At 39.4% G+C, this 12728-nt stretch overlaps 1 protein-coding gene across 6 annotated transcripts in view; it reads left to right on the top strand.

The window, feature by feature from the left end:
- The window catches only part of raver2 (ribonucleoprotein, PTB-binding 2), a 130162-nt gene that overhangs the window by 22216 nt on the left and 95218 nt on the right, over window positions 1-12728 (top strand). For all 6 annotated transcript variants that reach the window (XM_073063195.1, XM_073063194.1, XM_073063197.1 and 3 more), the window contains exon 2: window positions 9779-9845. In XM_073063195.1, coding sequence (XP_072919296.1) covers window positions 9779-9845 — 67 coding nt within the window. The remainder of the gene's footprint in view (window positions 1-9778; window positions 9846-12728) is intronic.

Below are 12728 nucleotides of genomic sequence, written 5' to 3'. Positions count from 1 at the left end.
TTTAACATTTATCATGACCGTTTGTTAATTATTCTAAGTTTAAATAAACTCATATAATTGTGTGCACTTTGTTTGAAATGTGAGATTTTACCCACAAAACCAAGTGATTGTTTTAAAAACGAATTCAGTAAGTTTTTTAAGAGCCAGAATCACTACTATCCATTTATAAAAGGTGCTAACCCTGGCTTGAAATTCCTATGCATTACGAAGGTTTCAAGCTAGGGCTTGAAACTTCAGTAATTCACAGGAGTTTCAAATGTGGAGAGAAATGCTGTCAGACAAGCTAACTTCTGCGTGTAAGTTAAGTCAAGGCCCTGTCTTTCTGCAAGATATCCCGTAGTACAGTATAAAGATGAGTATTGAAGGTCTTGGCAAACAGAATTCCTGTTCATTCCCCACAAAAAAATAAACTGATGATCTTATTCTTTTTTGTACAAAAGCACTAATCTAATCTAATAGCAATGTTTCCTGCTTAAATGGGAAAACTGGAAATTCTTAGGAGTTGAACATGGAACACCTCCATTGTATACTAACACAGAGCAATTATGTGGTATGTTTGGTTGATGGGAAGTATTAGCTAAACCACTGCTGGTTGACATTCAGTATTCCTTTGGGGAAAATGCACCTGGCTGACCGACAGCTCCTCTGTTACACCTGATGAAGTCATGTGCTAACAGTTATTGACAATGAAAAAGATTGTAAATGAAGAATTTAGTACCAGAACAAGGAGTAAATAAGGGAGGGGGGGGGGGGGACTGCTGTTTAGAATCATTGGTAAGTTGTTTGAACATGCTGTTCTTCTATTTTTTTCTGACTTCTAGATATCTAAGATCATAGCCAAATTCAATTATGTTTCCTTATTAATTACCTTTCCTTATTCTTCCTTGCACTGTTCACCATGATCATGCCTGTTATTGCTGAATTCAGCATGTTGCCACCATTAAACTTCATTATCTTCAGCAAACCATTCCCTCTACATCACCCAAGTTCATTTTTATTAGCTCAACCATCACCACGTGGTGCCAATAATAATATTGTACTATTTTAAAGAAATTGTTTTCTGTTCCTGATGTAAGCTTTTCATATTGGGAATTCCAAGCACAGATGGGATATGTTTAACATGCTGGTTAAATCTAACAGTGTGACTAGCCTTTTGATTACTTGGTTATTTTAAAATTCTCTATTTGCACTTGTATATCAGGTTCAAGTTATTGTTGTCATGGACATACGTACCCAGAGAAAGAATGCAATGAATTTTATTGCAACAAAAGAATAGTATACAATACTATTCAATAGCAGAAGAATATACATCCAAGATGAGGACCAAACATAAGTTAACATGAATTTATGTATTATACATATACATGCAAAAATATGCGATGAAATAAACATAACGACAGTAGTGCAAGATAGAGGGAGAGAGAAAAATGTAAGGTTTTCAATTATTTTTATGCAGGAACCACAAGGCAGTGGGGAAGAAGCTGTAGTTGAACTGTGAGGTGTAGATCTTCAACTCTTGTACCCCTGTCTGATGGCAACATCAGGAAGAGGGCTTGGCTCAAATTGCAGTGGTCCCTGATGATGAATGCTGCCTTCATGAAATATTTGAGGAGAGCTATACCCATAATGGAACTGGCTGAGTCCACCACACACTGTAGTCTCTTGCATTCCTGTAGACTGGACGTTGTAGATCAGGCTCTGATGCAGCCAGTTACAAAACTTTCTACTGCATCTGTAGAAGTTTGTCAGTCTTCAACATGCTAAATTTGCTTACACTTCAAAGAAATCAGAAATGCTTGCACATCATCATTGTGATTGCATCTATATGTTGGCCCAGGATAGGTCCTTTGAGATGTTGACACCTAGGAGCTTGAAGCAGCTCAGTCTTTCTACCCAAATCCTATATATATTCTTAAACTGCAGTGAGTACATGCCCAGAGCCATCAAAAGCTTCTGTTGTATTAACCCTTTCATTCCTGGGATCATTCTCATGAACCTCTGCTGGACCCCCTCCAATGCCAGCCATCCTCTCTTAGATGAGAAGCACAAAACTGCTCACAGTACTCCAAGTGTGGTCTGAGCAATGTTTTAAAATCGCAGTATTAAATTCTTGCTTTTATATTCAAGTCCTTTAGAAATAAATGCTAACAATGCCTTTCTTACTACCAACTCAACCTGTAAGTTAACCTTTAGAGAATCTTGCACTAGGTCTCCCAAGTCAGTTTGCACCTCTGATTTTGGAATTCACTCCCCATTCCTTCTACTAAATTGCATAACCATACACTTCGCTGCACTGTATTCCATCTGCCATTTCTCTGCCCATTTTTCTAATCTGTTTTAAGTCCTTCTGAAGACATCCTCCTTCCTCAACACTGCCTGCCTCTCTAGCTATCTTTTCTATGGTCTGCAATCTTGGCGTCTAAGCTATCAATTCTACCATTCAACCATTGACAGGTAAAATGAAAATAAACGGTCCCAACACTGACCACTACGCAGCACCACTAGTCAGCCTCAGCCAAATGGAAGAGGCCCCCTTTATGCCTACTGTTTGTCTGCTGCCAGTCAGCCAATTGTCTGTCAATGCTAATTTCTTTCCTGTAATACCATGGGCTCTTGTTTAGCAGGTTCTTCTCAAAAGCCAATCTTTAATCTAATCTACCAATCTTCTGACATGGTTTGTGTTTAACAACTTACCAGCTTTTCACTTTCTTTCAAAAATGGTGTGTTCTATTGAAGGGATTAACCCCACAGTTTGCCATATTTTATGTTGTCTTCCATCTTGCCCATTTTCCTGATGTGTTTACAGCCATTTTGTAGAATGCCTGTAGCTCGTTTTCTTACTTGATGCTATCAGCATAGATATGTTTCAGTTTGTTCCTACAAGTTATTAAAATTAAATTAATTAACCGAGGGACTATTTCTAATACCTATAGCACTCTAGTAGTAACAAAATTTATTGAAGTATCAGTATGTCACTGTATACTACTCTGAAATCATTTTTTACAGGCATTCATAGTAAACAAAGAAATACAATAGAATAATGACAAGAGAGACTGACAAGTCAAATAACCATTGTGGAAAAGAAGACAAACTGTGCAAATACAAAAAAACTAATAATTATTTAATATGTAAATAGATAATACTGAGAACATAAGTTGCAAAGTCCTTGAAAGTGAATCCATAGGTTGTGGAGTCAGTTCAGTGTTGATGTGAGTGAGGTTATCCATGCTGGTTCAGGAGCCTCTCCTTTGTCCACCCTGCTTGTTACTCCCTCAAAGAGGTCTAACAAGTTTGTCAGGCAAGATTTCCCTTTACAGAAATGGTGCTGACTTTGATTTATTTTATCTTTAGTCTCCAAGTACCTGAAATCCTCATCCTTAATCATAGACTCCAACATTTTCCCAACCACTGAGGTTAGGCTAACTGGCTTATCATTTCTTTTCTTTTTCTTTTCTTTTGCCTTCCTCCCTTCTTAAAGTAATCTTCCAGTCCTCTGTGCCCATGCCAGAGTCAAGTGATTCTTGAAAGATCATGACCAATGCATCTGTTATCTCTTCAGCAACCCCTCTCAGGTCTTTGGGATGTACTGCATCTAGTCCAAGTGATTTATCCCCCTTAAGACTTTTGAGCCAGCCTTGCACTTTTTTCTTTGTATCAGCAATGGCACTTAATCCTGCTCCTTGACACTCACAGACCTCTGGCACACTGCTAATGTCTTCCACAGTGAAGACTGATGCAAAGTACCCATTAAGTTTATCTGCCATTTCTTTGTCCCCCATTACTACTTCACCAGCATCATTTTCCAGTGGTCCAATATCAACTCTCAGCTCCCTTTTACTCTTTATATAACTGAAAAAATGGTATCCTGCTTTATATTATTGGCTAGTTTGCTCTCATATTTAATCTTTTCCCTTCTTGTAGCTTTTTTAGTTGCCTTTTGTTGAATTTTAAAAGCTTCCCAATCATCCAATTTCCTATTCACTTTTGCTACCTTGGATACCTTTTCCATGGCTTTTACGTAGTCCTTAACTTCCCGTGTCAGCCACAGTTGCCTATCCCTGCCATTTGAGAACAACTACTTCTGTGTCTTGTGAAGTATTCCCAAAATCTTCAGCCATCTCTGCTCTGCCGTCATCCCCACCAGTATCCTTCAATACACCTGGGCAAGCTCTTCTCTCATGCCTCTGTAATTCCATTTATTCTATTGCGATACTGATGTATGTGACTCGTGCTTCATCCTCTCAAATTGCAATATGAATTGATCATATTATGATTATTGTCTCCAAAGGGTTCCTTTACATTAAGTTCCCTAATAAGGTTTGGATTATTACCCAACACCCAATCTACAATAGCCTTTCCCCAAGTAGGCTCAAGCACAAGCAGCTCAAAAAAGCCATCTTGTAGGTATTCAACAAATTCCCTCCTTTGTAGTCCAATGCCAACCCTGATTTTCCCATTCCCCTTACACATTGAAGTCCCCCATTACAATTGTGACATTAGATAGATAGATAGATAGATACTTTATTCATCCCCATGGGGAAATTCAACATTTTTTCCAATGTCCCATACACTTGTTGTAGCAAAAACTCATTACATACAATACTTAACTCAGTAATAATATGATATGCATCTAAATCACTAACTCAAAAAGCATTAATAATAGCTTTAAAAAAAAAAGTTCTTAAGTCCTGGCAGTTGAATTGTAAAGCCTAATGGCATTGGGGAGTATTGACCTCTTCATCCTGTCTGAGGAGCATTGCATCGACAGTAACCTGTCGCTGAAACTGCTTCTCTGTCTCTGGATGGTGCTATGTAGAGGATGTTCAGGGTTTTCCATAATTGACCGTAGCCTACTCAGCGCCCTTCGCTCAGCTACCGATGTTAAACTCTCCAGTACTTTGCCCACGACAGAGCCCGCCTTCCTTATCAGCTTATTAAGACATGAGGCGTCCTTCTTATTACATGCCTTTTTCTAGGCTTCCTTTGTAATCTCAATCCCACATCTTGGCTTTTATTTGGAGGCCTATGTATGATACCCATGTCTTTTTTTTACTCTTGCTTTTTCATAACTGCAGCCACAAAGATTCAACATTCACTGACTCTTACTAAAGATGTAATTCCATCTCTTACCAACAGAGCCACACCACCACCTATGCCTTCCTGCCAGTCCTTTAGATACAATGTATATCCTTTGATGTTCAGCCACAACTCAGTGATGCCCACAACGTCTAAATGTGCCATGAGTTTGTCCACCTTATTCTGAATGTTACATGTACTTAAATACAGCACCTTCAGTCCTACGTTCTTCGCCCTTTTGACTTTTGCATCTTTGGCACAATTTAACTCTTTTCTCTGTCTGTATTTGTGCCCAATTATTGGCTTGTCCTTTCTTACATTTTTATTACTCCCATCATAAACATGCTGGCATCCTCTTTCATGCTGGTTCCCACCCCCTTGCCATACTAGTTTAAATTACTTCTAACAGCTCTGGTAAACCTGCCCACAAGAGTACTAGTCCCCCTTGGATTCAAGTACAACCCGTCCCTTTTGTACAAGTCTCACCTGCCCCAGAAGAGGTCCAATTATCCAGAAATCTGAAGTACATCACAGGAACAGGCTGTTTGGCCCACAATGTTATGTCAAACCAGCTAAAAAGCAAATGAAAAACACCCAAACACTAATCCCTGCTACCTACACCATGTCCATATCCCTCCATCCTCATTGTATCCATATGTCTATCAAAAATGTCTCTTAAAAGTCTCTGATTTATTTGGCTCTACCACTGCACCAGACAGTGCATTCCAGGCATCCACAACTCTGAGTAAAAAAGCTTACCCCTCATATCCCCCTTGAACCCATCCACTCTCATCTTCAATGCATATCCTCTGGTATTAGATATTTCAACCCAGGGAAACAGATGCTGTCTGTTCACTCTATCTATGCCTCTTATAATCTTAAAAACATCCCAATCAAGGAAGTCTGTCCAGCCTCTTGAAATAGCACATGCTCTCTAAACCAGGCAGCATCTGGTAAACAACTTCTGCACCCTCTCCAAAGCCTCAACATCCTTCCTATAGTGGGGTGACCAGGATTGTATGCAATACTCCAGATGTGGCCTAACCAGAGTTTTAAAAAGTTGCATCATAACCTCCTGAGTTTTGAACTCACTGTTTCATCTAATGAAAGCAAGCATTCCATAAGTCGCCTTAACCACCATAGCCACTTTCAAAGAGCTACAAGCTTGAATCCCAAGATCTCTCTGTTCAGCAACACTGTTAAAGATCTTACCCTCAACAGTGTACTGTCTCCTTACATTTGCCATACTGAGATGCAACGCCTCACATTTATCTGGGTTAAACTCCATCTGCCATTTCTCAGCTGATATCTGCAACAGGTCTATATCATGCTGTAATCTTTGCCATTCTTTTACACTCTCCACAACTCCACCAATCTTGATATCATCCGCAATTTACCACCCCACCCCCCCAATCTACATTTTTCATCCAGGTCACTTATATACGTTACTAATAGCGGAGGACCCAACACAGATCCCTACGGAACTCCACTAATTACAGACCTCCAGCACAAATAAGCCTCTTCAATCACCACCCTCTGTCTTCTACGTGCAAGCCAGTTTTGAACCCAAGCAGTCATTTTGCCATGGATCCCACGCATCTTAATCTTCTGATTAGCCTCCTATGAGGGACTTTGCCAAACGCCTCACTAAAATCCATGGTGACAATATTCACTGCCCTACCCTGATCAGTTTCTCTTGTCATGTTATCAAAAAAACTCAAATCAAGTTGGTACGGCACAACTTCTAAAAAATTTATTCATTTCTGGGATGTGGCCAGCTAACCCAGCATTCATTGCCCACCCTCGTTGCCCTTGAAAAGGTGGTGATGAGCTGCCTTCTTGAACCGCTGCAGTCCCTGAGGGGTAGGTACACCCACAGTGCTGTTAGGGAGGGAATTCCATGATTTTGACCCCCCAACAATGAAGGAACAGTGTTATGTTTCTAAGTCTGGATGGTGAGTGACTTGGAGGGGGTGGTGTTCTCAAGTATCTGCTGTTCTTGCCCTTCTAGATGGTAGTGGTTGTGGGTCTGGAAGGTGCTGCCTGTGGAACTTCGGTTTGTATTATTGCAGTGCATCTTGTAGATAGTACACACTGCTGCAACTGTTCATCAATGGTGGAGAGATTGGATACTTGTGGAAGGAGTACCAATCAAGTCGGCTGCTTTGTACTGTATGGTGTCAAGCTTCTTGAGTGTTGATGGAGCTGCACTCATCCACGTGAGTGATGAGTATTCCATTACACTCCTGATCTGAGCCTTGTAGATAGTGGTCAGGCTTTGGGGAGTCAGGAGGTGAGTTACATGCAACAGGATTCCTAGCCTACTCTGGTAGCCACAGACAACTTGCCATGCACAAAGCCAAGCTGGCTGTCCCTAATGAGGCTATGGGTTTCCAAATGCTCATGTATCCTATCCCTAAGAATTTTCTCCAGTAATTTCCCTATAACTGATGTGAGACTCACTGATCTATAGTTGCTAAGATTTTTCCTTGTTCCCTTCTTAAATAGAGGTACAATGTCAGCCATTCACCAGTCCCCAGGGACCTCGCATGTGGCTAGCGAGGACACAAAATACCGTTCAAGGGCCCAGAAATCTTGTCTCTTGCCTGCGGTAAATCCCATCAGGCCCTGGGGACATCCATCTTAATACTGCTTAGGAGGCCAAATACTTCCTCCTCCTTGACCCTGAAATGCACTACATATTTATACACTCAGTGCCAATCTCCTGGCCCTCCATATCAATTTCCTGGTAAGTAATGAAACAAAGTACTCATTAAATACCTCGCTTACATTTTCTGCATCCAAGCAATAGTTCCCCACTTTATCCTAAGCGCGTAGCCTTGTGGTGCACCTATGCTAATAACTATGGAGGAGATGCTGTTGCAAGTCCGAACTGACTAGGTCTGAAAGTGAAGAAATCAAGGATCCAGTTGCACAAGGACATATTGAGGCCTAGGTCTTGGAGCTTATTGATTAGTTTTGAGGGGAAGATAGTGTTGAATGCTGAACGATAGTTGACAAAGAGCATCCTGATGTATGCAGTTTCACTGTTTGCATGTTCTGGGGTTGAGTGAGGAGCCAATGAAGTGGCATCTGCTGTTGATCTGTTGTGACAGTAGGCAGTGTATTCTTTACTTTTTTTTTGTTCCTTTAATTCACCATACCTGCTAATATGTTCATTACTTATGAATCCTTATTTTGTATCACATCCTTGTATCAAATACCTTTCACCAAGAAAAATATCCATAAGAGCTTAATCTGACCATAGATAGCATATGTGTACTGATGTCCAAGAACTAGAGGTCTCCTTAATGAAATTTCCTGAGGCCAAAATTTCTAAAGAAATTATATTTTTAATAATCTCTTGACAGACTGCGTTATAGCAAGCTGTCAGTCTTTCATCTACTGTCAACCAAATGGGGGCTGTAACAGTTACTTATTATCTGCTTGGATGTAATTTATTTTGTTGAAATAACTTTACAATCAGAATTGGGGTTAATATCACTGGCATATGTCATGAAATTTGTTGTTTTGCGGCATGAATACATACAGTGCATAATGTTAAAAATGCGCAGTGCTCCCTCCATACCAGACAGTGGTGCAAACAGTTAGGATGTTCTCCATGATACACCTGTAGAAATTTGTGAGAATCTTTGGTAACATACCAAGTCTCCTTAAACTCCTGATGAAACACAGTTATTGTTGTGTCTTCTTTGTAATTGCATCATATGTTGGACCCAGGATAGATCTGCAGAGATATTGACACTCAGGAGCTTGAAGTTGCTCACCCTTTTCACTGCCAATCTCTTGATAAGGATTCATTTGTGTTCACTCGACTTTCCCTTCATGATGTCCACAATCAATTCCTTGGTCTTACCTTGGGTGCAAGGTTGTTGTTGTGACACCACTCAACTAACTGATCTATGTCACTCCTGATGAAGGTTTTCGGCCCGAAACGTTATCACTACCTCCTCCCTTAGATGCTGTCTGGCCTGCTGAGTTCTACCAGCATTTTGTGTTTTGATCTATGTCACTCCTGTACCATCTGAAAATCTGCCAATAGTTGTGTCATAAGCAAATTTATAGATTATATTTGAGCTGTGTCTAGCCATACAGTCATGGATGTAGAGAGTCGAGCAGTAGGCTAAACATGCATCCTTGAGGTGTGCCAGTGTTGATTGTCAGTGAGGAGGAGAGAGTATTTCTGATCCACATTGACTCTCGGTGAGTAAGTCAAGGATCCATTTGCAGAGTGAGGTACAGAGACACAGGGTTTGGAGCTTGTTAGATATAACTGAGAGTAAGATTGTGTTGAATTCTGCAAATATGGCTGATAGTCTTGTTAACTTGGTGATTAAGTAGGATAGCTGCAACAGCATCTGCTGTATACCTAAAATTTACCTAACTAATGATGTATTGTGTTTGCATTTTTAAATGATGTGCACATAATATGTTTTTGCTAGATACTAAATCGCTGGTAAAATTGTTGATTACTATTATCAAAGCTGTTAATTCTAATTTTGTAAAATTATACAGAAGTCGTTGAGGTAATGTTCATTATTGCCTTAAACTTTGTGACTACCTTTGAAATTTAAGCTTTAATTGACTAATCAAAGTTATCTAAAAATGAAACACAAGTTGCTTTATGCATTTAGTCCTTAACTTTGACATATGTAGGTAATTTTAATTTCTTATCTTTCAGGATGTATATGAATTGTTGAAAGATTATGAATTGAAATACTGCTATGTAGATAAGAACAAAGGAACAGGTAAGCAGAAATTGTGTAGTGTTTAAGAAACACATTTATGAAAAAATATTGTGCAATCATTTGCTTTCCCCTTGATCTAAAGAGTAAACTAGAAAGTACATGACTTTTAATAATATGCCACAGACCAATTACTGTTCCCATACGTACAACTGCAATTTTAGTGTCTAGCTAAACAAAATAGAAAAAGGCAAAGTGGTAAATGTATTATGGAGGAAAATCAAAATACTTGGTGAAAAACTGATGTACGTAGGTATCTTGCTGTGCATTTCAAGAGATGTAGTTTCACTTTCTACAAGTAGGTGGGTTTCTCAATGCTTATCACATTGTTCACCTTTCATATTTTGTGATTGATACTTTGGGAGGCAGAGGAAAAACCTTCTTTGCTCCCAAGTCAGTCCTGGAATTTGCCACGTTGTTTTCAGACGTGTATTGGATAGGTAGATACTTGAGAATTATTTGATGACCTCTGGGGAAAGCTGAGCTTTAGAGCGGACATGGTTTGCTGTATGGAGTATATATACTGTAATGATGATGTTATTCTGCTTTGGGATTGGCTAAGAATGTGAATGAGGCACTTTTAAGGAGAATCTTGTTGAATGACAGAGCAAGTTTAAGTCTTTGCTCTACACCTGTTTCATTGTTTCATTTAACTCCATTTGCTGCCAATGAAGCAGTCTTTTCGCAAATCCAGTGAGACCCAAGCTGGCAAGAATTGAGGTGATGCATGAAAACTAATGTCCCTAGCTATACAAATGACATGCAATGAATGGCCACCTTTTATATACTAGCCACTTCACTTTGACATTTAATATTATTTTCATTGCTGATCCCCAGCCAGTAATGCACTAATTTTTGTTATTGACATAAAAAATTCTATGAACTGGCTGCACCAGTAACATGTGCACTAGAACAATGAAGCTGGTTATTCAGTGGTGAGTGGTCCTTGACGCCTCAAAACTGCTTCAGCATCCATAGTGGGCAAACCTGTTTTGCAGTTATTAGAGTGAAATGTTCCTCCTCCCTTTCTAAATACTGCTCCAACAGTGTTTTTAAAAAATGAATACCATCCAGAGAGTAGTTCGCTTAATGCACACTTTTCTTTATCTATGCAGGCCCACATTGTGGCTTCTTTGAACCTTACAAGGTACACTGCCAGTAAGTTGAGAAGACTTCATAATAAAAACCTTCCAAAGCAAAACAAGTAATATTCCTACAAGCTGATATGTAGGAACACTATCAGTTCTAAGTTCTCTTCCAAGGCCTATGTCAACTTGACCTTGAAACTTGTCGTTTCCTCATATGGTTATTGTTAAATTTGTGGAATATCAGGTGATGAAGACATTGACTTGATTTTGCTGGAACCGTGTTTGAATAATTGTAGCTAGATAGCATTACTGAGAACTGTAGTTTATAATCATGAATCCTGGGTTAATATCACAAAGAATTTTGCATTGCTCTTGTAATTATATTTAAAAAAAACAAAAAATTGGGATCAGGAGAATACGTAAGTGATCAAACTTACTAGAAACAGTTGATATCTGACTGCAAATTTTAGTGGCAGCAAATTATTCTATGTCTGAATGTTATTTAGATCTTGCTGCATGCATGCTTCAGTTGCTGTAGGGTTGTAAATGGAATTGAGCATTGTAAGGATGAGATCAAATAGTATATCCCTTGAGTTGGTTCATTCATTCCCTATCCTTCAGAACTTGATCACTTTGGTTTCTGGTCAAAGATGTTGCAGTCTCCCACCCAAAAACCTATGTGCTGTTGTTGATTTCAGTGCTGTGTTGCTCAACATGAATAAGTAGTGATTCCTCAACTATGCGAGGGCAATGACTGGCAATCAGGAAAAGATTTGATTGCCCATGTCTGATCTTATGCCATAAAGCATATGTACCTAAAGGCTAATGATGATAGTTCTCAGGGTTATCCCATGCCGTCTGAGTCACAACCTCTAGTTGGAGGTCTGCTCTCTCAGTGGTACAATATGTAGCCTAAAGTCTGTGCTTAGTTTGTGATGTTGGATCTCCTTATTTAGACACCTATCTCCAGTTTTGAGGGCGGCACTCTATTCTGACTTCTGTTGCAGGAAGGTATTCAAGGATATGTTCAAAATAATGGAAGATCATTCAAGAGGGAGCAATACATCAATGGAGCATGTAGAAGCCCAGAATATATGGAGGAGCACTTCATCTTATAAAGTGGGTAGTTTACATTCTTCCACTCATTTCAAGCTTCTGTTCTCATCTGTGGAAGGCACTTCTATTACTCACAATTGCTGCATCAACTTCCCCAGTCAGTTCAAAAGTGACAATTTATCAGTGTGTGGAAGTGGAGAAGAAAAGTTAGAAGTGCAGGTTATTAATCTAGTTCTGTATTTGTACTCCCTACTTAATATTGTTTAATTTGACCATAATCTCAAGCTAATTCAGATACCATGAAGTTCTGTTTACATTGGAGGAAAATAAAATGGCAGATTAAGTTTTGCTTCAGTGTAATGCTGCTTTGAACTATGCAAATTAAAAACTGAATTTTAAATTTAATGTTACCTAAAAAGATACTGTATGATGCTGAAAGAAATTGGATAACTTGGAAGTGTGGCGGAGTTAGAATGGGATTAACCAGGTTTAGAAAGGATCACTGGGCAGTCGTGATCAGCCCAGAATTAATAGATGGCACATTCTTAGGATAGGCAAGGTGGTTGGTGCAGGACATTTGGAAAGGGGATAGAGCTGGCAGGTCACTTAGTGGGGTCAAAGTCATCATCATTTGGGGAGTGGAAGGAAGACAGAAGTGGGAAATTCTGCTTTCAGAAATGAGAATGAGTTTTGCAGTGGAGTTTGGACTTGCATGTTAGTGTGAGGGAACTGCAGGGTGGGG

Source organism: Hemitrygon akajei, chromosome 12 (assembly GCF_048418815.1).
Source record: "Hemitrygon akajei chromosome 12, sHemAka1.3, whole genome shotgun sequence".
Lineage (NCBI taxonomy): Eukaryota > Metazoa > Chordata > Chondrichthyes > Myliobatiformes > Dasyatidae > Hemitrygon > Hemitrygon akajei.
The sequence above is the reverse complement of the archived record's forward strand: the minus strand, read 5'-3'. Positions and strand labels throughout refer to the sequence as shown.